Raw genomic sequence first — 25894 nt, 5'->3', positions numbered from 1 at the left:
GCGAGAGATATCGGCGCATGCGTACTTCAAAGTGCACGTGAACGAGTATCCCGGCGTGGATACTCCTCCGTGGATACCCTGTGGATACTCTCTGCATTCAAATGTCTGAGAAATGGTGAAAAAGTCCGGTTGAATGCGAAGAGAGCAGTCGAAGCCGGTGGCTCCCCTTCCCCCTTGCGCTCCTTGTGGGCATCACTGGGTTGAGTTCAGCTGATAAAAAAGCAGCTGGGTTGGGCTGCGATATCTGAATTTCCCCTGCGGGATAGTATAGGTATTCATTATCATTATTCATTCATTACATACCCACCTTCACTTAATGCGGCCCACAGGTTAATACCAGAATACTGATATATTATTGATTTCAGCTGTTACAATTCCAAACATGACCTGCTTTAATTCTGTCAGTCTATATTAGTAGCTTATAGTAGTATTACATTTTTTTTTTTTTTTTATGTCCAATGTACTTGTATTTAGGTTCATAAAGTTAACATGAGTATATAACTAAAAGCATTTTAGGATTCCAATTAAAAAAGAACAAAAACTTATTCGGGATTCCAATTCAAAAGAAGCAAAAATAGCCGATCTACAAGCTCAAAAAGCTTGTAGATCTGCTATTTTTTTGCTATGCTAGATACTAGAATGACAAAGTACAACGTAGCAATATGCTACGTTCTACAATATGCTACGATACAATATGCTACGTTCTACAATATGCTACGATCTACAAGCTCAAAAAGCTTGTAGATCTGCTATTTTTTTGCTATGCTAGATACTAGAATGACAAAGTACAACGTAGCAATATGCACTGTGGCCCTCTGGAGTGAAGGTGGAAATATAGTGGCCCTGGCCTGACGTCGGGCAAGGTTTCAACCCAGTCTGACCACCATTATAGTTTTTTTTTAATAGTTTCTAGCGAAATAGTTCACCAAACAATAAACATGTGAAACATTTTGTGAAAAGGAAGGTGTTGTAGAGGTCGTTCTCTGGCCCTGTTTGCAGAACAGTGTGCAAAATGCATTGTGAGAGTTTGTCCCACCTGCTATTTTCGTCGCGGTGCAGAAAATACTGTCTTTATAGATAGACGACCTGCATGCAGTCTGCTACAGACAGATCCGCGTCGCTCTGTGAATGAAGAGGAGAGGAGAGAAAAGCCCAGGGAACAAAACAGCGAAAAGGAATTTCATCGCGGCGGTTCTTGGCCCGCGGCGGCAGCAGCCACCATGCAACAACTAAACACTCATTCAGGTGGGAGCAGAGAGACTGGAAGGGAACAGAGGAGAAAGACTCGTCTCCCCTGCCCTTTCATCTGCTGGGAGAAGCTATTTTACTCACTCACTCACTCACTTCTTCTATTGACAGTGTTTGATCTGTGCCAGCCTGCCAGGCCAGGCCCCGTTCGCTGGCGCGACACACTGCATGCCACTGGCGGGCGGGCTGGCACACCGTGTCCCAACAACACCGGGCATTCCTTTTTTTTTTGGCTCGAGTCTTTTGCGAGAGTCTCGTTTCAATGTTCCCGCTGAACCGTGGCGGGTCGATCAGTGCGAGAACAGGGTGTGTGTGTGTGTGCAGGGGTGTCGCACCAAATTCTGGGCCCCGGGTACAAGGATTCACTGCGGGGCCCCTGTGCTTTAACTATTGAAAAATAGCAGATATACAAGCTCACAGCGAGGCACCGAGTGCCGCGCTGCGAGCTTGTAGATCTGCTATTTTTGAAAAATCATGAAAATCTTTGAATATTTCAAATCCTTCTGAGGTTTTTTGAAAAACCTATCTTTCTATGTCAGTGGAGCTCAAACCTTTTCATGTGAAGGACCCCCAAAATGGTATGTATTTGGCCACGGAACCCCATCTCAAAATATTGAGTTCCAGGGACTACACAAGAAGCAAAATTTGAGTTGCAAATGTTCGCTTAAAAAATACATATTCAAAGATTTGCACACATTTTCACCACTTTTCAAAAATAGCAGATCTACAAGCTCGCAGCGCGGCACTCGGTGCCGCGCTGTGAGCTTGTTATATCTGCTATTTTTCAATTGCTAAAGTATAAAACTTTTTTTTTTTTTTAAGGCCCCTCCACCACCTTGGGCCCTAGTAACTCAGTCCTACTTTCCTACCCCTTGTGACGCCCCTGTGTGTGTGTAGTGTGTGTGCGCGTGTGTGTGTGTGTGTGTGTGGTGTTACGTTTCCCCTGGGACGGGCCGACAGGGCAATGAATGATGAAAAGGTGAAAAGGTCGTCGTCCTCAGATGAATGGAGGAGTTCGCCTCCGTTGGGCTGCTTTCATCAGCCTGTCCAGGGACATAAACCGTGTCAGACTGAACCAACGTTTTGTGAGAAGCCGTGGTTGGGACGTGCTGGGCCCCTGATTCAGCCCAGGAAAAAGAGTTGGAGAGGCCCTCATTGCGCGCTATAGAGATAGATCTCTCTCTATAGCGCTGCTGCTACTCAAAGATTTGCCATTTCAGATCCAAAAAAAAAACGTTTGTTTTGTATTTATTATTTTAAAAATGATTTAAACTAGTGAAAACAGCCGATCTATAAGCACACAACGCCTCGCAGTGCGAGGCGTTGTGTGCTTGTAGATCTGCTGTTTTCACTACTTTTGTGCAACAGCCTTGTATGATGAAGCAGGGTTTTGCTTCAAGTTTCAAATGTATACATTTGAAACTTGGAGATACAAGGTTTCTGCCCGACAGTGACGATTTACTTTGTTGGCCACCCAGGCCCCAAAATGGAATGAACAAACAACATTTTATTTTGAATTTTTTCCTAATGGCCGGCCTGGACCGGACGGGAATGAACCGGCCGTTCGGGAGTTGTCCCGCTTTTCCCAATGGCCAGCACGTCCCTGCTCACAAATAATACTGCGTTGTTGAACACTGGTGATTTTGCGACGCATTCGTGCGTGCACTATAGGGCATTCACCGAATATTCGAATGTCAAAGTCACTTTTCGACGTTGTTCACCGAAGTTGAATATTCGCTTATTTTTTTAATTTTTTAATTTTTTGTTTTCTCTTTAAAAAATGTATAGTTTATAAAGCTTGGCTAGATAGGAAGTCATAAGAATGAGTTTTCAATGCCCCTGGTGGATGAATTTGTTAATGCTCTATACCAGGGGTTCTCAAACCTTTTTAGGCCGTGACCCCCAAAATAAACATATTTGAACTGGGGACCCCCACCCTGACAAGCACTTGGAATTGTAGGTATTACATTTAATGTGACTCGGTTCCGCAGATAAATATTGTGAAAATAGCAGATCTACATGCTCACGAGGCGTTGTGAGCATCATATGTAGATCTGCTATTTTTACAATGTTCGTCTCTTGCTTACTTATTTGACAGTTTGGCCAGTCCTGTTGAATATTCGACTATTCGAACACTTTGAGGTCGAATAATTCAAATACTAAAAATCACCATTTGTGAATGCCCTCGCGTGCACGTGTTTGCGTGTCTGCGTGCAGGGACGTGCAGAGAATGTTAGAGAGGCAGAGGCTGACCATTTCTAAAAGGGCCTTTTGGTGAAAAAAAGTTTAGTGTGGTATCAAGCACCGAAACTAGCCGACCTCCAAGCTCACAACGCAAGTCAATACTGGAGATGTGGCGTAACAGCATGGATTTCTACACAGAGAGGGCAATTCTTAGATGCTGCATTCAAGTTCAGGAGAGTTTGGACAAGGCAATTCTCTTGAATGCTGCCTTCAGGTATGGCATGGAAAGGAGGGGGCATCTGCATTTCTTTCACCATAGTAAAAACTGCATTCATGGTCTGGAGAGGGAACTTTTTACAGACAGGATAAAAGGCAGGGGCGTGTGTCCATGTGTGCACATGCCTATGTGTGTTTTATTATTTTCCCCCCTATCCCAATGAGGGTGGATGATTCAAGTGTACTTAATGGGCACAGAACACCGTTACCAACGTGGAAAGCAGAGCAGCAGAGGAGAAGGGGAGGCAATCCAATCGTACTCTAGCAACGGTACAAAGCCATCTCAGTATACCGCACTGTACCTGATATTAAAACGCCCCGGGGGCGTTTTCATCATTTAACCGTTTTTTTCACATTAGCGTTTTCACCTGATGCCAACCGTACACGAGCACACGCCCACGGGATGAACCACACAGGGGGGAGAGAGAGAGAGAGAGAGAGAGAGAGAGAGAGAGAGAGAGAGAGAGAGAGAGAGAGAGAGAGAGCGAGAGAGCACATTTTAAAGCAGACCTGGGTGCAGTGTGTTGATCCGTACGGTACACTGTGTTCACGATGATCAAACAAACTGGACATCGGGGTCAGATCCAGGCGAGAGCACCCATAAGTCACCCAGGGAGACAGATGGAGGGGTGTGTGTGTGTGTATGTGCATGCGTGCGTGTGTGTGTGTGTGTGTGTGTGTGTGTGTGTGTGTGTGTGTGTGTGTGTGTGTGTGTGTGCGCGCGTGCGCATGCTCAGTCAAGCCTATTTAACGTGTAAACTGCAGTACATAATATCTTGTTTTCAAATGTATAAAATACACATATACATTGTCGCATTGTGAGCTTGTAGATTGTCTGTTTTCAAATTGCCGAAGTTTAAATAATGACCAGTAAGACACCCTAAGGGCGAGAAGCGAGGTCGCGCACATGGGCGAGTAACAAGTGACTAAAGTTTTCAAATAATTGTAGTGGAGTAAAAATACAATATTTGCCTTGGTGATGTAGTGGAGTAGATGTACAGCAGGGCCGGATCTAGCCTTTAGCACTTGGTGGGGCAGGAAGAAATTATAGGGGGGGTCACCTCCAGCACGTGCCGCTAAGCAGCGTGGGCGGAAAAAAAATGGGGGGACAAACCCCCTAAAACACCCGAAATGCATAGAAAACTAAGCATTTTGGCACACTTTACCTATAACACACAATACAAACAACAGGTCTTACAGTTTATCTATCCATCTACCTAGTTGTAGCATAACATTTCAAATAGTTTAATATTATATATATATATATATTAGATTTTTGCATGCCATCATGTTTGGTGGGGCAGACAGGGCATTTAGAGGGGCATTGCCCCCCCTTGCCTATGCCTATATCCGGCCTTGATGTACAGTATAATACTGACAATTGGAAATACTTTAGTAAAGTAATTAAGTAGTCTGCATTTCTGAACCCCGTAATAGTACAAAATAAATACAAAAGCAAAGTTCAGTTTTTAGTCTGCTGTGACGCTCCGCTCTCCTAAATCCAAGCTGAAGACCTTTCTGATTGCTGCTGCTGCCTTTTATTGAGTTTTTCTCTTTCTTTTCAATGTGTGCCAATTGTTGGCCCATTAATAGGGACGCTAGGGTTCATGTCGACTACTTTTTATAGTTATTCAGATGTCTTTTAGAATGTTTCTTCAGCACTGTTCTTAATGCTCTTTAATGGTTGGTGTAAATCACATTTGGATTGCCTTGCTGAAATGTGCCTAAGGGTACACACTGCACGACTTTTTGTGCCGATTATGGGTTACATGTCTCCTTTCCGACATGTCTCCTTTCCGACATGTCTCCTTTCCGACATGTCTCCTTTCCGACATGTCTCCTTTCCGACACGAACCCTATCCCTTATCCTATCCCTAACACTAACCTCTATGAAAGTGTTGCCACTCCGATAAGAAGTCAATGTCGGAATGGATTTTTAAATATACCGGGATGGAAATGGTATTCGATCAAGCACCCGATACATGTGTTATCATCCCTTGGGATGGGTCTGTTATCACAATTGTCATGCCTTAGCCAAGGCTCAGTAGTCTGACTACCAGCTCCCAGGAGCTGGGAGACCCGATATCAGCCTTGGTCTTGTCATTGCAACGTGCATGCGCCATAACACGTTCAGAGGGGGGAAAATAGTCACGCTGGGATTCAATACTACCAGGTTGGGAATTCTAGCCATGCGCTCGTACTGAGGACGCTACTGAGATGAAGGCGCCGCTCCGACATTTTTTTAGGGTTAGATTTACGCATAGTTTTACTGAGGTTAGTCAAGTTTAGGGTTTGGGTTAGGGGTAGGCATAGTTTTACTGAGGTTAAGGTTAGGGTTTAGGGTTAGGGGTAGGGGTACTAGGCATAGTAGTTTTCACCATCGCGCCGCGTGCTGTTACCGAGTTATGTGCCGTTAAAAAATAAAACCAAGGGAAGAAAAGGCGTCGGCCAGCTGCCTGGTTAGCTCACCCAGTAGCGAGGGTTGGCTGGTAATCCAACGGCCTGGGTTCGAATCTCGCTGAGGGAGCGATCAGTACATTCTTCCTCTGAACGTGTGTTGGAGCATGTGCATTGCAATGACAGGTCTAAGGGTGATAACGGGGATACCAGCTCCTGGGAGCTGGGTGTCTGATTACTGAGCCTTGGCCAAGGCATAACAGCGGTGATAACAGACCCATCCCAAGGGAAGATAACACCAACATCGGCTGGATCAAGCAGCGCATGTGTCAATCTACTATTGACCACGGGTCCAGCACAGCAACAGAGAAACAATTATTCTTAGTTCAGTTCCTTAGGGGCTTAACAGAGTCCAGGGTGAAGAGCTATTCACTTCACCGCGTTGTAGTTTACTAGCTATCACCTAGGCTTTGTTATGTATTTTTAGGTGATAGCTAGAAAACTACACCGCGGTGAAGTGAATAACTCTTCACCCTGGACTCTCATAGAGGCTTTAGTCACACATTTCAACTCTTGTTTGCTGTCTGTTCATTTACATGAAGTTCAGATTTATAATCTAAATTTCAGTTGACTCATTTATGACTCATTCCCTCGTCCCTAAATTTTGCCTTAGATAAAACTCCTCATACGGTGTTTATGCGTTCCATGGTGTAAAAATTGACTTTTCGGGTCCACAATGGTTCCAACTCTCAGAGCTGGCAGTCCCAAAGCCAGGGAGGAGGACATGGAGGTCTTTGAGAGGACATGGAGGTGTTTGCGGTGGAGGGGAGCTGATGACGCTCGGACCCTGCAGAGAATGAGAGTTTTGCCCGGCATGGGTGTCGCACCGAATTCTGGGCCCTGGGTACAAGGATTCACTGGATTATTTTATGCTTTAACTATTGAAAAATAGCAGATATACAAGCTGCGAGCTTGTAGATCTGCTATTTTTGAAATAACGTGAAAATGTGTGCAAGTCTTTGAAATATTTCAAATCCTTCTAAGGTTTTTTTGAAAAAACCTAGGTTTCTATGTCAGTGGTGCTCAAACCTTTTCATGTGAAGGACCCCCAAAATGATATGTATTTGGCCATGGAACCCCCATCTCAAAATATTTAGTTCCAGGGACCACCCCCAGAAGCAAAATTTGAGTTACAAATGTTTGCTTAAAAATACATATATTCAAAGACTTGTACACATGTTCACGACTTTTTCAAAAATAGCAGATCTACAAGCTCGTAGCGCGGCACTCGGTGCCGCACTGTGAGCTTGTATATCTGCTATTTTTTCAATAGCTAAAGTATCTAAGATAAGTAAGGCCCCTCCACCTTGGGCCCTAGTAACTCAGTCTCACTCCCCCCCCCCCCCCCCCCCCCCCCCCCTTGTGACGCCCCTGTTGCCCTGGGGCTTTTTGGCTGAGGCCACCGACAGACAGCACTGCTGGAGAAGTTCCATAACCAGCCCTCTACCCCTCTCTCTCTCTCTCTCTCTCTCTCTCTCTCTCTCTCTCTCTCTCTCTCTCTCTCTCTCCTCTCTACCTTTCTCTCTCTCTTAGGGGTGTAACGATATATATATATATAGTGACTGAATCAAAAAATCGTTATGCTAAAGCATATATCGTACCTGATCGTATCGTTTTACAATGTAGATGATCGATATCGAATCGTTTTGCAATGAAACAATCGATTCTATGGAAACTAACTATTTGTGCCTCATATTTAGCAGTTTTAAGAGGGAAAATAAAAAAAGAGTGGTCTAATTACGTTTCCATTCCATATACGTAGCTACTCTTGATCTATTGGTAAATGTGTGTAATCTCTGTGTTCATGTCAAGGTGCAGGTTTGTCCATATGTGTTGAAATATAATGTCCATGTGTTTGCTAGAGAATCACAGTGTTTACTTATTTATATCCATAATGGATTGTTTCCTTAAAAACCTGCACTATTGACACGTTTCACACAGATTTAATGTCTTTGCTAAATAGTTACTATATCGATTTTAAATCATTAAATCGTATCATATCGTATCGTATCGTATCGTATCGTATCGTCATGAATTAACCAATATTGTCCATCGTATCGTCAACCATGTACAGTATTGTGATGCGCATCGTGACGCTGTTAAACGTATCGTTCGCCCCTTCTCTCTCTCTCTCTCTCTCTCTCTCTCTCTCAGTCATTTTCTGGCTCACAGCTAAACTGTCAGTTAGCATGATAAGCTTTATTTCTCCCACCAGCTGTGTCCTCAATGTCTCACTGTGTGTGTGTGTGTGTGTGTGTGTGTGTGTGTGTGTGTGTGTGTGTGTGTGTGTGTGTGTGTGTGTGTGTGTGTGTGTGTGTGTGTGTGTGTGTGTGTGTGTGTGTGTGTGTGTGTGTGCACGGTGCCATGTGGGTCTTCAGGGATCGGTGTGTAAGTGGAGCACACATTGTACAGTAACCACACTGTACAGTGACCGCGCAAGGAATAAAAAAACATACGCGGGGTCTTCGCTGTGCTCCATAATGACTGGCAGCACCATATGGAACTCAATGCAAGTATGAGCAGCAGTCTCTACACCAAGGGTCTTCAACAGGTGGTCCGGGACCCCTAGGGGGTCCTCAGAGTTACTACAGGGGAGCCTCCAAATCTTTGTCTGATAGATTTTTTTCCCCCTTTTTTTACATTGCACTTGAACCCTAGTGTCCATATTCTGCTCACAATATGCCTCGGGCTGCGAGGCGTTGTGAGCTTGTAGATCGGCTATTTTCGGCAAAGAGGTTTGGTGTACAGGGGAAAAAGAGCAGACTAAGTACAGAGTGAAAGGTCAAGTTCATTAAGTATTGACGGTTCAAGTGTTCAAATATCTGAAAACACAAAATACACTAATGATCGTGCTGTCAAACAATGAAACTGTATGGAATCTATGAACAGGTTGTGAGGGTCCTGCTTCATCTCTCTCTCAGCTAAGGGGTCCTTGGCCTGAAAACATTGAAGACCCCTGCTCTCCACCTCACAGCTAGTGGGCGCTGTGGCATGGAACAACAAGAGAGAGAGAACACTGACCCTCTCTTTTTGGCTCAAAACAAAAATGACTGAGTTGTTTGACAAAGCTGTGCCTGAACGATGTCTGCATGTCGTGATGCTTCATCACCTCTTCAATATGAAAGAATAGGCACAGTAAACGCTCCTCTACTGCAGTGGTTCTCAACCTTTTCAGGCCGCGACCTGAAAAACTGGGGACCCCCCAACCCACCCTGATGAGCACTAAGAGTTTAGGCAATACATTTTGTATAACACGGTTCTATTGTAAAAATAGCAGATCTACATGCTCCCAACGCCTCCCAACACATCCCTTTGTTTCTCGCTCTCTATCTCTCACACACACACACACACACACACACACACGCACACACACACACACACACACACACACACACACACACACACACACACACACACACACACACACACACACACACACACACACACACACACACACGGCGAGCAGGGGAACATACTGGGTTGTCTGGTCGCAGTCTTTTAGACGGCGGGCCTCCGTCTTCTGGGTGGAGCATGTAGAAGAGACGCACCTTGTTGGCATGCTTCTTACTCTGAGAGAGAGAGAGGGGGGGGAGAGAGGGAGAGAGAGAGAGAGAGAGAGAGAGAGAGAGAGAGAGAGAGAGCGAGAGAGAAAGAGAGTTTTTTAAAACTTTTTAACAGTTCTACTGCCAGATGTTATAATTTATTTATTGGGGCTGGTGCCAGCAAAAAGCAGCTTACCTTTGCGATGTTATAGAAAATGATCTATTGATATTTAAAATATATATATTTTTACAATACAACGTTCATATGTGTACTTTGGCCTAGCTGGCGACAGAGGGCAGCCTTATGCAACGAATGGAATGGAATTGGCCCACGCTGCTTGCCGTGGTCCAGAGCATAGCAATGCGCTGTTTAGCTCCTGTCCATAGAAAACAGCCAGGAAGTGATTTGGGACTCCATTATTGTTGACGTGCAGTGGATTTTTGAGAGCAGCGTTAGGGGAGATGTTTTTACTGTACACGGCGGCGCGACCCCTCATCAGCTATCAAAACAAGGTAAAAAAGAACAAGACGTATTGGCAACGCGCCACGTTCAGAATTGGGGCGAAGGGAACGTCCGAAGCAGTAAAAAGAGTTAATAACTCATTTATTCATAAAAGTGTTTGCTACATTAGTTCTTTGGAGCAATCAATCACAAACCCTAATAGCATACCACAACAAATCATTTAGAGCAGAACATCAACAAAAGTGATTCCCATTTCATTTACAGAAAGAATTACACCTTCATAGTCCCATAAGACCCATATACTTTTGAACACATCAAAGTCTTCCATTTTTCCATAGAATTTATATTCAAAACGTGCTTGTGCTTTGCCTAGATTTTTAAAAGCTACTAAACAGTCACACTTGTGCCCTCCATCATTTTGCCTTTGAGAGAGAGAGACACACACACACACACACACACACACACACACACACACACACACACACACACACACACACACACACACACACACACACACACACACACACACACACAGAGAGAGAGAGAGAAGAGGAGAAAGTGTATAGGAGAAGGAAGAGAACAGGAGGGAGAGATAAGAATGAATCAGATGAGAGCGGTGCAGACAAAAAAGAAGAGGGAATCAATATCTGTCTCTCCAGTCAGGACATTAAGCCTTTGAGACCGAGAAGTGTGGCACTTTAGATTGTAACCACTTTAACCTCTCTTTTATGCTTAAACTATTGTAAAATAGCAGATCTATAAGCTCACAGCGCGGCACCGAGGGCCGCAATGTGAGCTCGTAGATCTATGTTTTTGAAAAATCGTTATCTTTTATAAAGCGAACATTTGTAACTCAAATATTTGCTTCTGGAGGGGTCCCTGGTACATAATATTTCGAGACGGGGGTCGGCGGCCAAATACGGTACATATAATTCTAGGGGTCCTGGACATGAAAAAGTATTTAGAAGACACTTATAGAATCGAGTCAAAAATAGACTTGCACAAAGGATATTTTCCAAAAATAGCTCGGTGCCGTGCTGTGAGCTTGTATATCTGCTATTTTTCAAAACCTAAAACCTAAACTAATGGTTAAAGTGGTTCAAGTTTAACATGTGGCGGATGTGCGTTCCCGATCTAAACGTCTTAAGGGCAGTTATCTGTGTTTCAGCTGATGATGCTAGCAGACATAGCCGCTGGCTAGCTAAGCTGACCGAGCGCCAGACTCAGCTTTTTGGAAATCCATACGTAAGACTTCAGCAGGACGTCCTTTCTAATGGACTGGCGTATTGTCTGACGTCCTCCGGATTAAAAGACTTAGAATATAGAGCCAAGGACAAGAGAGTTTTAATACAAACCAACCACATATACTGTAATCAGGGACGTGCAGAGAATGTTAGAGAGGCAGGGGCTGACATTTGTAAAAGGGCACTTTTGGTGAAAATCTCGAAAATAGCAGACCTCCAAGCTCACAGCGCGCCGCGCTGCAATGAGTTGTGAGTTTGGAGGTTGGCTATTTTCAGTGCTTGATACCACACTGAACTAGGCATAATCAAGTGATTATGTGTGTAAGGCATGGATTTCTACACAGAGAGGGCAATTCTTGCAACATAAGTTGCAACACAAGTTCAGGAGAGTTTGGACAAGGCAATTCTCTTGAATGCTGCCTTCAGGTATGGCACGGAAATAGGGGCATTTGCATTTCTTTCACCATAGTAAAAACTGCATTCATGGTCTGGAGAGGGCACTTTTTTACAGACGGATAAAAGGGCAGGGGATCAAGCCCCCTTTGATGTCTATGCGTCTGGTCACAGGACATCACTTGGCTGTCAGATGTATAGATCAGCATTTTGACTCATTCATTTTCAACACAGAACAAACCTTTTTATGTAATCATTAAGCTGAATAGATGCAAGGATAGTCCAGTAATATTTTTATTTTATTTTTTATAATTTTTATCCCACGATTTTGCAACCCATTTTCACCCAGTGCCAATTGCCTATGTAATCCTGGGCTCTGCTCTCCCTCTGCCGCGCCTGGGGAGACAACGGACTGACCTCATGCTTCCTTCAATGCATGAGTAGTCCAAGTTGTTTCTTTTCACCTGACAGGGGGGATTTCCCCTTGATGGACGTAGTGCGTGGAAGGAACACGTTATTCCAACCAGTTCCTTTCCCCTCCATCAAGCGCCCCGGCTGGCCAGGGGGAGGCATTATTGAGAGCAGGATTACTGCATGTTTTTGTGAGGGTATCAGATCAGATAGTCCAGTACTAATAATAACAGTGCAAACAGTTTGCCATCCATGGATTCATAGCACAGTTTTTTAGCTAACACACATGGCCTGCGGGCCACTGGAGTCTCCCTTTTAATTGGCTCATTTAAATGTTCCATAACAAATCCATCCAGGCACTTTGCACATTACAGTAGGCTACAAATGGTAAATGGTAAATGTCAAAAAGGCCATGCAGCCGTGCTCAGTTTCCATGCTTCTCGCTTCAGTATGTCACTGAAGCTCATTTGTAGAACCAAATGTACGTTTGTTAAACACTGGCTTGAGTTTAGGACTGTCTTGTCTGATCCTGAATACATTGACCCTGCCGTCCCTGTTCTGGGCCTTCCGTTAAAGGTGATACACCATGAAATTTCACTTTTCCTATTTTAAAACCTTTTTTGGGGGTCCCACTAGCACCTTTTATCCTCACAAAGTCCCATTTCAGACCGTTGTGTCTTTCTCTGGTTTTGGGAAGGTGGAGGTTAAAAGCATCCCACGGGTTCTCAAAACAGGCTGTCAAGATTTGCTGCCGTCGAAAAAAATTTTTTTTTTCTTTTTTAAACGTTTTTTTCAAAACGATTTTTTTGGGGGGGGTGGCGCAGTTCACGCCAAAGGTGGTACTGCAGCTGAAAATGCTCTGAGAGCCATTCAAAAATGAGAGGCTCTCTATTCAGGAGTGGTAATTTAGCCTCAAACCTTTTGAAAAACGTTTTTGGGACATAAACAATATGACATAAATACTTTTTAAATGCATGGTGTATCACCTTTAAAGGCAAAGGTGTTCAATAATGTTCCCGTAAATGTAAGGAGGAAAATGTCAAACATTTTAATTTCCAAAGCTGATCTATAAGGTGTTTAAGAAAGGAACAGTGGATAGAAATGCCTGACATCTCAAAATGAGAACAAAGCCGTCCTTTTTTTTAGAAAGTTGCGGAGCTACGCAGCGCTTCTTTCTCCTGTCAAGTCTGTGTATTGTTTGAAGCTTGTAAATGAACGATGAAAAGCTGTCGGGGAGCAGTTCAAAAGGCTAATAATGCCACTTCCCAGAAGTCTGGCGAGCACTTGATACTGTGGAGGAGAGTTATGTTATTTGTTATTTTTTCCTCAACCTGTTTTTGTTCAGCCTGTTATCCCTTTTCAACCTGTCGTCCTTTTTCGTCTGGGTTTACAACCTCTTTTCCTTTTCACTGGTCCTTCAACCTGTTTTCATTTTGGCCTATATGCTGGTCTTTCAACCTATTTCCTTCTTTTTTTGGGGGCTGGTTTTTCAACCTCTTTCCCTTTTTGGCTGTTCTTTCAGCCTATTTCTGTTTCCCTTTTCGCCTGATGGTCTTATAACCCGTTTACATTTTTTTCAGCATGGTCTTTCAGACTATTTCTGTTTCTCTTTTCAGCTCGTCTTTGAACCTGTTTTCTTTATTTTTTTCCCCGGTGGTCTTTAAGCCCACCTTTCCCTTTCAGCCGGTCTAGAGGCTCATAAGCAGCGCATACAAATGACAAGATGGAATACTGAGTACTTGGGTCGTGCAATGGTTCCAAATCAAACACGACCACCATCATCTAACTGTATATCAATTATGTTTGACTCGGTTCCACAGATAAATATTGTGAAAATATATTTCAAAGATTTTGTTTTGTCTCTTTCTTATAATTTGACAGTTTGGCCAATGTTCGACCAGTTTTATAATATAGTTTATTGATTACTTTTGCTGCAGTAATGCACTGTAAAAAATAAAAAGTTGGGGAAACTCCAAATTTTAAGGCAACAAACTTCAGAAAACCTTTGAGTTTAGGGCAACTTAGAATTTTAAGTTAAGCAAAAATTATAAAAGCTGAGGCAACTTAAAATGTTAAGATACACCAACTAAACCAATTTAAGCAAAACTTAAAGTTTTATGTTTGATTGTCTAACTTAAAAGTTTTCTGAAGTTTGTTGCCTTAAAATTTTGAGTTTTCTCAACTTTTATTTTTTACAGTGTGGTCTTTTCTTTTGTTTTTGAGTGGTGCTAACTAGGGATGGGACGATATGAAAATTTCATATCACGATTATTGTGACAAAAGAAATCGCGATTTACGATATTATCACGTTAATCAAAATCCATTATCCTGGGGTGGAACATTTGCCAAAAAATCGCAGATCTACAAGCTTCCGTATGTCCGTCCGTGAGTCCCGCAAAGCTTGGCATTCTAATGAGCTGTATGTTGAGTGATGGTCATGATGTCTTTGTGACATAATAATAATAGTCGGAGTACAAAAGCGTCACAACGCAACAGGGCACACGAGCGGAGTGGATCGGTGACAAAAGTCGCTCCGCGCTCCAGAGGGCTCTTGTCCCACTCGCTCGTCACTCTGGTCGGCCACCGGGCCGCTCCGCTCCCCGCCGCTCCGTCGCTCACCTTGATTTTCGCATCTCTCGCTCCGCACTCGCTCCACGCTCCGCTCAGGGTCGTCAATCAGAGTCAAGAAAGTAGTTTGCTACCATGTCCGAAACACTTTCTCCTTTGCCAGTGTGTTCCCAACACAAATGGCTGCGCTAACCTGAGCCTCGGCTTTGATGGAGACTTGGAGAGCTTTCCACTCGACACTGTTTTGTTGGAAACATGCGGCGCGCGGCCCCAACAGGATCGGCTCGGAGCGGTGGAGGGTCGGCGCTCAGACCCATTATAAAAGTCGCTGGCTCACGCTCAACTAAAAAAAAACGGCTCGCTCCGCTCCCCGCACCGCTTGCGCTCCACTCCGCTTGTATGCCCTGCAACGCAACTTAAATCAAATTCCTTATTGTAGTACATTGATGGATTGATTCATTAAATAGCCTACTCTATTAGTCAAAAAATGTAACCGGCACGGGGCACAGTAAAACACTTTAACTCCTGGCGACTGTTCAATTCATCAACAGAGTGCAGGATATTAACACAACACATGTCATCTACAAATACAAATAGCTGTTGGTGCAACTAAAAAAGAAAGGAAAAACAACGGCAGTGTTGTGACCCCTCATTTATTTCTTTTTAAGACGAGGATTTAAAATCTATCTCCACTTTTCTGACAGATGCCTTTTCAGGACCGTTTTGAAAGAAGCCTGTGATTCACGTCCTTTAACACTAGGGTGACTGAAAAAAATCACCTCCACTCTGACTGCATTTATCAGTCAAATTGACAGGTAAATTCTCTCCCCTTTGGGCCAGGAGAGCAACACCTCCTCCCCTGCTGCCAGCGGGGGTTCTATTGTCTTCCAAATGTGAATTAGCATTTCAATTGACCTCTCAAATGGGGAGCGCAAAAGGTGTGAAATTCTCTCCTTGCTTCTGGGAGGGGGAGGAATGGGTGAGACCTGTCTTTATGACCGATAACTAACAGTCAGAGTGGTATAATGGTATATGATTTCATACTTAGGAAACGTTCCAGAAGGGGAAAAAAAACAAGAACATAATTATGTCTTGAGTATTTAGGAAAAGTCATGGAAGGGGACATTTCTGAGACCTTCACGGGGAGAGTTATTGCACTTTGTGATCTCAACATCGGTCAAAATGACCTGTTATGCCCCTATCAGAGTTGGTAACGCGGTGGAAGGCTATCCACCGCGGTGTAGTCTTTTTGAAAACTTTTTTAAAACTACAACGTTACGTCATTCCTTGCGGTGAAGAGCTTTCCACCATGAGTCGTGACACATCTCTCTGTTTTTACTATCAGACAGATAGGCTCTTCACCCCGTTCACTGATTGGTCGATCTAGACCAGTCAGTCACAGTGTTAGGACATCACCGTGACTGACTATGATGGCCTTCACTTATTTTCTGACTTGAGGTGGAAAGCTTTCCACCTAAAATTTGCGGTGGTAGGCTCTTCACCGCAGACTCTGATTGAGGCTTGAGTCACCCGTGTGTTAAAGGACAATTTTGTTTTTTTACAACAAGGGTTCATATTTTAGATTGTAATTAGAAAAAAGAAAAAGTTTTAAAATGTTTTCATTTGCTTCATTCTATCGTTTTATTGTGTTTACCGTGCTTAAAGTTATACCATGTAACTTTTTTTATAAAACAAATCTTAAAATTGTCCTAACTCTTAAATCGCTAAAGTTTTAGAACACCCACTCCGTTATTTTCAGCTTCTGAAGCCTTCTCTTTATATGTTTTCTATGATCCTGACCGGGGTCCGGTTTTCGCGGAAAAATTACGTCATCATACACTACCGGCCAATCACAGCGAGGGTTATACACTGCCGGCCAATCACAGCGCATCTTGAAGTGGGGTCGCTAGCTATCACAATAGGGCGGCCATATTTGTAGGCGCCCGTGTGTCTCTATCTATACTCGGGTGAAACACTCCGTTTCTCCGGAATGCCTGAACGCACAGGAACCAGGGACCCCTCTAAAGATAGATCTCGGCGAGGTGGAGGCAGACGCGAGGGTGACGCGGGGGTGTGAGGCCCGGTCCGTGGCGAAAAACGGCCGAAAGACGCGGACGCTACTGACCACTAGTTGAGCAACTTACACAGTATAGCTTTAAATGTGGGGCATGCGTATGCATGGGGCCAGGCGTACAAGTGGCTAAATATGTCTTTTTAGACACAATAAGCCAGCAGTTTCTTTATTGCTATTTACATTAACACTACTAGCCCCCCATAAGTCACATCCATCCATGAAAGGTTGCCTTGTATCTTGGGAATGGGCTTATTCTGTGTAAAATTACATATTTAGCCACTTGTACGCATGCCCCCAAGAATCTCTAAAACGATAGAAAGAAGTAAATGAAATCATTTTAACACGCATCTTTTAGATTCTTTAATTACAATCTAAAATATGAACCTTTGTTGTAAAAAAATAAAGTTGTCCTTTAATCGATGTCATGCATTCCACATTACGGTGGAGAGATGTATTTGTACATACCGGTATAATAACGCTTAACACACGAAGCATAAATGTGTGTCTGCAACGTCACAGCGTCGCTGACTCCCTGAGAGTGGCAGCTGGACAGTGATTTATGTCTTAAGCATTTTGAGGCTCGTAAATCCATCACTGGTCTGTTTGAAAGGCCTGCGAGACGGCCTTGGAGCTGTCAGCTATCACTACACTAAGTTATGGCGTGTGTGTGTGTGTGTGTGCGTGTGCGTGTGTGTGTGTGTGCGTGCGTGCGTGCGTGCGTGTACATGTCCTGGGTTGACATAGTCCAATGCGTAGGTACTTATTGCAATGCTCTGACCTTGCATGCATACTGTACATTTCTCGTTGTCAAGCAGAAACCTTGTACGTACGTCCAAAACCGAACAATATTTTTCAGTAAATAGCCGATCAAACAAACTCCACAACGTGTTTCTCGACGTGTTGTGAAGCTGGTAGATCGGCTATTTCCTCTACGTTTGCCTTACACTCACGTACGATGAAGTATAGGGGGCATTAACCCATTTAGGCCTGAACACATTATGACGCAATATGTTATGCTTTAACTATTGAAAAATAGCAGATATACAAGCTCACAGCGCGGCACCGAGTGCCGCGCTGCGAGCTTGTAGATCTGCTATTTTTGAAAAATCGTGAAAATTTGAATTTTCACAAATTTTGACCCGATTCTATAAGTGTCTTTCTATATGTCAGCAATCTGGCCAGCCATCGTCAAAGAAAAGGTCCTTTTCACTTAACTGGAGCTCAGTTAAGTTCTTGAGAGACTACTATGTCAGTGGATCTCAAACTTTTTTCATGTGAAGGACCCCCAAAATGATATTTATTTGGCCACGGACCCCCATTTCAAAATATCTAGTTCCAGGGACCACCCAGAAGCAAAATTTGAGTTACAAACGTTCGCTTTGAAAATACATATATTCAAAGATTTGCACACATTTTCACGACTTTTTCAAAAATAGCAGATCTACAAGCTCGCAGCGCGGCACTCGGTGCCGCGCTGTGAGCTTGTATATCTGCTATTTTTCACTGGTTAAAGCAGTCAATAATCATAGGCCTAAATGGGTTAAATGAGGGAGGAAAAACCCCATAACAAGTTTACATTTGGAGATACAAGGTTTTGGCCCGACGAGCGACGACATACAAAGACGTCTATTGTTATGGCGTTGTCGTATTTCATTGCAGGTGTGGATTTCAAGTTCCCAGCAATGTGTCAGGGACGAGCGCAGTGTTCCTTACAGGTATGTCCCTGTCAGGGACACGCGCTCCAAATACACCTCGTCATGACACAGGCTTCAAGTTCAAGTTCGGGGACGGCAGTGGCTCAGGGGTAGAGAAACCGTCACTAGAACACGGAGGGTTCCCGATCCCGGGCTCCCCCAGAGTTGGTGTTGAAGAGTCCTTGAGCTGCAAGACTCTGAACCCCTAACTGCTCCCGGTGAGCAGGTTGGTGCTGCGTATGGTTTCCTCTGCCATCGGTGTGTGAATGTGTCTGTGAATGGGTGAATGTAATGAATGTGTGTGTGAATGGGTGAATGTAATGCACAATCTCTGTAAAGCACCTTGGATAAAGGCACGATATATAAACGCACAATTTACCATTTACCAAGCTGTTATGATGATGAGTGGCAAAGAGAGACTATAATCTACTGAATTATATTGACATTTTGTCTAATGTATGTTAGTGTGTCTAAATATATGGTTACAGCTGTATGAGTGGGGTTTATATAATGTACTGTACATGTTTGTACACCTTCATAACTGTATACTGTTTGATTTGTGTTTTTTCAAAGATATGTTTTGCGGCTTTTATGCCTTTATTGATAGGACAGTAGACTGACAGGAAATGGGGGGGAGAGATGGAGAGAAACACACAGCAAAGGCAGTCGGGATCAAGGAACAAGATGAAAGGAAAATACACTATGACGTGAACAAACACTATTTCTGAACGCTAGAGGCCTTTATAAAATACTCGGCTCAAGAAAATAAAAGGAAACATGTCACACTGCTGTGATGCTTTTTGGTGTGTAGACTATAATTTTATAGAGGCATCTAAAGAGCACAAAGTATGTTTCTGAACTAGCTAGTGTTGCGAGACTGTCCACCATTTCCTGTCTGGAAACCAAATTAAAGTTTTTGTTTGTCAAATATTAGTGGCAGAAATTGTGAAATTTTTCACAATAGAACTGTGTTATACAAAATGTAATGCCTCAACTCTTAGTGCTCTTCAGGGTGGGGGGGGGGGGGATCCCCAGTTAAAATATGATTACTTTGGGGGTCGCGGGCCTGAAAAGGTTGAGAACCACTGTAATACTGTACTTTGATGCTGTCTGGAAGAAGCGCACGCATGCACCCACACTCTGGGCAACTAGGGTTTAAAAGATAGATAGATAGTTACTTTGACCTGACGGTCGCAATAATGAAGAAAACTCTGTACTGTCTGTCTGTCTGTCTGTCCGTCCATCCATTTCCATTTTCCCTCCCCAGTGAGTTGAACCAATCAATTATGAATGGCACATGGGCATTGACCATTGGCATATAATATATGCAGGGACAGGGACTGATAAAGATATTTTTTCTATTTCTGTCCCAAATGTATTCAACTCTGTCCGTTCTCATGCATTTTGATGCATGCAGAACGGATCATGGTGTACTGGCCAACCCACTCTCAGTGGGTTAGAACTGAACTGATGCGGCTTCCGGTTTGAACCATGACCGAGTAGGACGCGAGTCACGTCGCTCCCGCAGTCAATAACTTTAAAAAGACTTAAAGCAAGATATACTGACGGAAAAACGGTGTCAAAACGACCTAATTCTCTTAATAACACATCGCCACGGGTTTGCTTGTAAAATATCACCATGTCTGGCGTTGGGCGTCGACGAGGGGGAGCGAACGCGGCGGCAGGCCGTGGAGCCCCGAGAGACGAGAGGGAGGCTTCCCCAGCCGCGGACGCCGATCCCCCGGAGAATGAATCAGTGCTGGGGGCTATCGCGTCGCTACGAGCGGAGCTTCTGGTTTGGAAAACTGATATATTAAAAGGGATCGATGTAAGGGTTGAACAGCTCTCGACTACTTTCAAGACGGAGATGACGGCTTTCAAGGGGGAAATCAACACAACTGTATCATCTATGAAGACGACGGTGAGCGAGCACGCTGACAAAATAGTGGACCTGGAGGGCAGCGCCATTAGCGCCGCCGATGCAGTTTCGATGTTGGAGCAAGAAGTGGCTGTTCTGAAGAAATTAGTGGAACAACTGTCTTTCCAGTGTGAAGATCTTTCAGCCCGTAGCCGTCGCTTAAACCTGCGCGTACTTTTTGTAAAAGAAAAGGCGGAGATAGGCAAGAAGCCCAGGGAATTTATTGCTGATTTACTGAAAAATGCTTTGTCCTTGGATAAGTCACCGCTGGTGGACAGGGCACACAGAGCTCTCCGACCACGTCCACGAGAGGGCGCCCCACCCCGCCCTTTCATTCTCAAGCTGCACTATGCTTGGGATCACGAGGAGATTCTGAAGAAAGCAGCAGAGCTACGGAACATCACATATGATGGGCAGAAGATACTAATTTTCCCCGACCTGCCTCCTACAGTGGTGAAACGTCGATTCCTGTTCAAACCTGCACGAGACCTAATGAGGGACAAGCCTGGAGTCCGTTACGGGATGCAATACCCCGCAAAGTTAAGAGTGTCTATGGAGGGCAAAGACCACTACTTCACAGATCCTGACAAAGCACTGGAGTTTGCCAAGCGACACTTCGAAAATACGCCGGCGCCAGAAGCCAACCCACCGACACCAGACCCTGGACCCGATGCTGAACCCGAGGCTGAGCCTGAGGCTGGGTTAGTACCAGTCACTATGCCAGAACTTGAGGAATAATACCAGAACTGACTGTTTGATCTTCAATTCATTCCTTGCCTCGGACTTGTGGCCTTTGGACTATTGCGGTTTTACAATAAACTCTTCTTTTCCTTTGTGACTGCCTAATACGAATCCTACTTTGCTGGACCTGGACTCTAAGCTCATCTCATTCATCTCTGTGAGTATCGGTGCATGGGGGGAGGGGGGGGGGGGCTGCGGGGGGAGAATGGACTCTCCAATTTTGATTGGAATCTGTGGAATTTGCCCTGGACTGCGCTAAATACGGGGGGCTAGTTGATTTCATAGATGGACTTCTGACTCTGTTTTGGGCTTGTCTTTTTATCTGCTTTATTTTCAAAATAATTATCCGCCCATCAAAGATGACAATAGAGCTCTCTGTTAGTTTATGTTTTAGTTTTGCACTTGTTAGTTTAATGTCTTCTCCCGCATTTGATTTACTGAAGATAATGTCGCTCTGTCGTTCTCTCTCTCTCTCTCTCTCTCTGTGTGTGTGTGTATGTGTGTGTGTGCGCGCCTGTGCGTGCTTTTTTGGGTGCTGTGTGTGTGTGTGTGTGTGTGTGTGTGTGTGTGCTTGTGCGTGCGTTTTTTTTTTTTTTTTTTGTGTGTGTGTGTGTGTGTGTGTGTGTGTGTGCGCGCCTGTGCGTGCGTGCGAGCGCGCCCTTGGGTGTGCACGTACGTGCAGCCTGGGGGTGGGGGGGTGGGAGAGGGACGGAGCATGTCGATTTGCCCCATTCGTTCTCTTCCTATGCAGCTGACTACACTGTTAAATCTTAATTTTACTTTACGCTATTGAAATCTAGGAGCTAGGTAGGCATTACTTTGTGGATGTCATTAAGCCACGTTTTCTCTTTAATGTAGTTGACCTTACACTGGAGGATCACATTTAGGCTTTCTAGGAACTATAGGCAGGACTTTGTTTATCAAGCCACGTGAGGAATACATGCTCCTTCCCTTTCTTATCTTTCTTTTAATCACATGTGAATGTGGATATACAGTATATATATATATATATGTACGTGTTTATATTTTTGTACATATTCATTGCGTGTATATATGCATAAGTTTATACGTTTGGATTTGTACCTTGGTTTATTTTTATCTGTGCTTATATGCACGTATGTGTATTCACGTGTGTGCCTGCACGGGGGGAGCTTATATGCAACATATATGTGCATATATGTACATATATGTCACATATGTGTGACGTGTATGTCTTAACATGTGTGGGGCGTGTGTGTTCTTTCCGTGTGGGTACACATATTATTGTGGCACTATGTAGACTGCATTTGGTCACACTGCTGACAACCGTGGCATACTGGATTTTTCTTTATTTAGATACTCACAAGATCTGTTTTTGACCCTTTTTCTTTCCTTTTATTGTTAAAATGTATATATTCTGAGCTGACCACTCTAGCCCTGTCACCCCTTGAGGGGACCCTTTTCTTTGGGGGGGATACGAAATTTTTTGTATGAGCATACCTTTTGGACTTTTTTCCTTTTTTCTAACCCCATCTCTTACTCACCAGTAGATTATTATTGAAACTGACGGAATGTCATGGACGTTTCGTGGTCCCTATTTCGAGCACTTTTTATTGGCTAAGATACAGGCAGAGCCTGAGTGGTCAAAGACAAATACACAGACTTGCTTTATTACTAATAACATATGTAGCTGTGGGACGTTATACCTCGCCATACTCTCCGGAAGGTTAGCATTAAGTTAACACCTAGTTTTTTGGGAGGTTTACACTTGTACCCACTTAACAGTTATTCTCCTTCTTATTATTTTTTGTTATTACTTACTTTGTTCTTCATCCTTCCTAATGGAGTCGCGCTGTGCATTTCGTTTTGCATCGGCCAGACATTATATGTTTTTTCTTTTTATTAAGGGGTGGGTCTACTGCTTGGTGACACGTGCAGAAAGAGAATCATTGAACTCTGTTAGACTGTTTTGATTTAATGCAGGACAGCGTTGTAACTCATGGTGACGGACGGGGGGGCCTTACTTTTACCACTTGGAATGTGAAGGGGGTGAACAACCCAGTAAAGAGGGGTAAGGTATTGGCTCACCTAAAATCTCTACTCTCAGATGTAATATTTCTCCAGGAAACACACCTGGAAAAACAATCACAAACTAAATTAAGAAGTAGATGGATCGGACAATCATTCCAATCATCTTTCTCCACTAAAGCGAGAGGTGTAGCTATTTTAATCCGTAAAGGGGTCCCCTTTAGACAGCAGACAACTATATCAGACACAGAGGGTCGATATGTTATTGTTAAAGGGGAAATCCATTCACTTCCGATAACCCTGGTCAATATCTATGGTCCAAACTTTGATAATCCAGCTTTTTTTAGGAAAGTGTTATCTCTCATACCAGATGTTTCACAAACCAATCTGATTATTGGATCAGACCTGAACTGCACCCTCTGTCCTTATATGGACAGCTCCTCCAAAAAACGGGCCTCACACTCTAACACTAGGGACTTCTTAAATGCGTATATAAAAAACTCTAATCTCGCTGACGTGTGGAGATTTTTCCACCCCGATGGGAGGGACTACAGTTTTCATTCCCAGGTACATAATGTGTATACACGTATTGATTACTTACTGGCGGATGCCAAATTGTTGCCACATATACACAACCCTAAATATCATAACATATTGATTTCTGACCATAGCCCTCTCACATTTACCCTTAATCTAAGTGGTCTACACCCGTCTAGACCCTTATGGAGAATGAACCCTCAACTAATTAATGACTCTAAATTCTGTGAGTATTTACGCGCACAACTGACAATATTTTTTGAAGCTAATGACACGCCGGAGGTTTCCTCAAGTTTACTCTGGGAAACGCTCAAAGCATTTCTGAGAGGCTGTATAATCTCCTATATGGGGGCTAGAAACAAAAAGAACAAAGCCAAGCTTATAGAGCTTGAAAAACAAATCAAAGACTTAGATAAGAAAAACGCGGATCACCCCTCCATGGATTTATACAAACAGATATTAGAGCTTCGGATACAATACAACCGAATCACCTCCGCCAAGATTGAGAAATCATTTCTCTTTTTGAAACAGAAGTATTTTGAGTTTGGAGAGAAACCGCAAAAGCTACTCGCAAGACAGTTGCGTAAACTGGAGAGCGATCGCACAATACATAAAATTAAATCTGAACAAGGAACCCTCCTTACATCACTGAAAGACATTAATAACCGTTTCAAAGAGTTCTACGAAATATTATACTCATCTAAAACAAATGCCGCGCCGGGTGATATGGATCAATTTTTGGATCAGATTAACCTCCCTTCCTTATCAGATAGAGACCGCACCTTTCTGAACAAAAATATCACAATTTCTGAAATTGCGGAAACGATAAAAACACTAAATAGTGGCAAGACTCCTGGTCCGGATGGGCTTCCCTGTGAACTATATAAAGCATTTGCAGATATTTTGGCTCCACATATGCTTAAAATGTACACTGAGGCTCTTAGCAATGGGTCATTACCACAAACACTTAACGAAGCCATTATAACACTCATTCCCAAAAAGGGCAAGGACCCAGAAGAAGTTGGAGGTTACAGGCCCATCTCTTTGCTTAATGTGGACCAAAAAATATTGGCCAAGATTCTAGCTAACCGACTCAGTAAATTTGTGCATAAGCTGTCCCACCCGGACCAGACTGGTTTTATCCCAGGCAGGGATTCATCCTCCAACCTCAGACGCCTTTTTGACATAATATACAATCCTGACCCCCTAAGGGAAGACCTTGTAGTTGCATCTTTAGATGCCGAAAAAGCCTTTGACTGTGTGGAGTGGGACTACCTATTTGCTGTGCTTGAGAGACTTGACCTAGGAGATATTTTTATCTCCTGGGTTAAACTCCTTTATAGTGGTCCCAAGGCTCGGATTTTAACAAATGGGGTGCTATCTTCGCACTTTGATCTGTCCCGCTCTACAAGGCAAGGCTGTCCTCTTTCCCCGATTTTGTTTGCGCTAGCTATCGAGCCATTAGCGGAGTCAATCCGTATAGACCCTAACATTCATGGTGTTGACTGCGCGGGCACGTCTGATAAGATTTCGCTTTATGCCGATGATGTGCTTTTGTTCATCACTAAGCCTCAAATTAGTTTCCCTGCTCTTTTGAATAAAATAAATCAGTTCGGGACATTTTCGGGTTATAGAATTAATTGGACTAAAAGTGAGATAATGCCTGTTAAAATGGAGGACCCGTCCAGGATAGATCGTTTACCGTTTAAAATCTCCCACGAATCCTTTACTTACCTTGGTATTCAAGTTACTAAAGACTTCCCTTCTCTCTTCCAAGCCAATTATCCTCCTCTGATGGCTAAGTTGAAGAACAACATTGAGTTCTGGAAATCACTCCCCCTTTCGCTAATTGGTAGAACTAACACAATTAAAATGATGTTTCTTCCTCAAATATTGTACCTTTTTCGATGCCTCCCAGTGTTCTTACCCAAGTCCTTTTTCAAACGCCTAGACTCTATTATTCTCCCTTTCATTTGGGACTACAAAAGACATAGGATTAAAAAGCCCCATCTCTGTAAACCTAAACAGGTTGGGGGACTTGCCCTACCTGACTTCAGGTTATATTACTGGTCCTCTAATTTTGGGGCAATTTTGACCTGGTTAAATAACCCAGCTGAACCCCCCCGCTGGTTACAGT

The 25894-nt window shown here is 43.6% G+C and overlaps 1 protein-coding gene across 1 annotated transcript in view; it reads right to left on the bottom strand.

The window, feature by feature from the left end:
- LOC308296780 (zinc finger matrin-type protein 4) overlaps nt 1-25894 on the bottom strand; it is a gene marked incomplete at both ends in the record, with an annotated part of 64723 nt that overhangs the window by 31301 nt on the left and 7528 nt on the right. The window contains one exon of the mRNA XM_080740106.1: nt 9642-9734. Within this exon, the coding sequence (XP_080596232.1) occupies nt 9642-9734 (93 nt within the window). The remainder of the gene's footprint in view (nt 1-9641; nt 9735-25894) is intronic.

Source organism: Nannobrachium achirus (genome assembly GCF_963921795.1).
Source record: "Nannobrachium achirus genome assembly, chromosome: 13".
Classification (NCBI taxonomy): Eukaryota; Metazoa; Chordata; class Actinopteri; order Myctophiformes; family Myctophidae; genus Nannobrachium; species Nannobrachium achirus.
The sequence above is the reverse complement of the archived record's forward strand: the minus strand, read 5'-3'. Positions and strand labels throughout refer to the sequence as shown.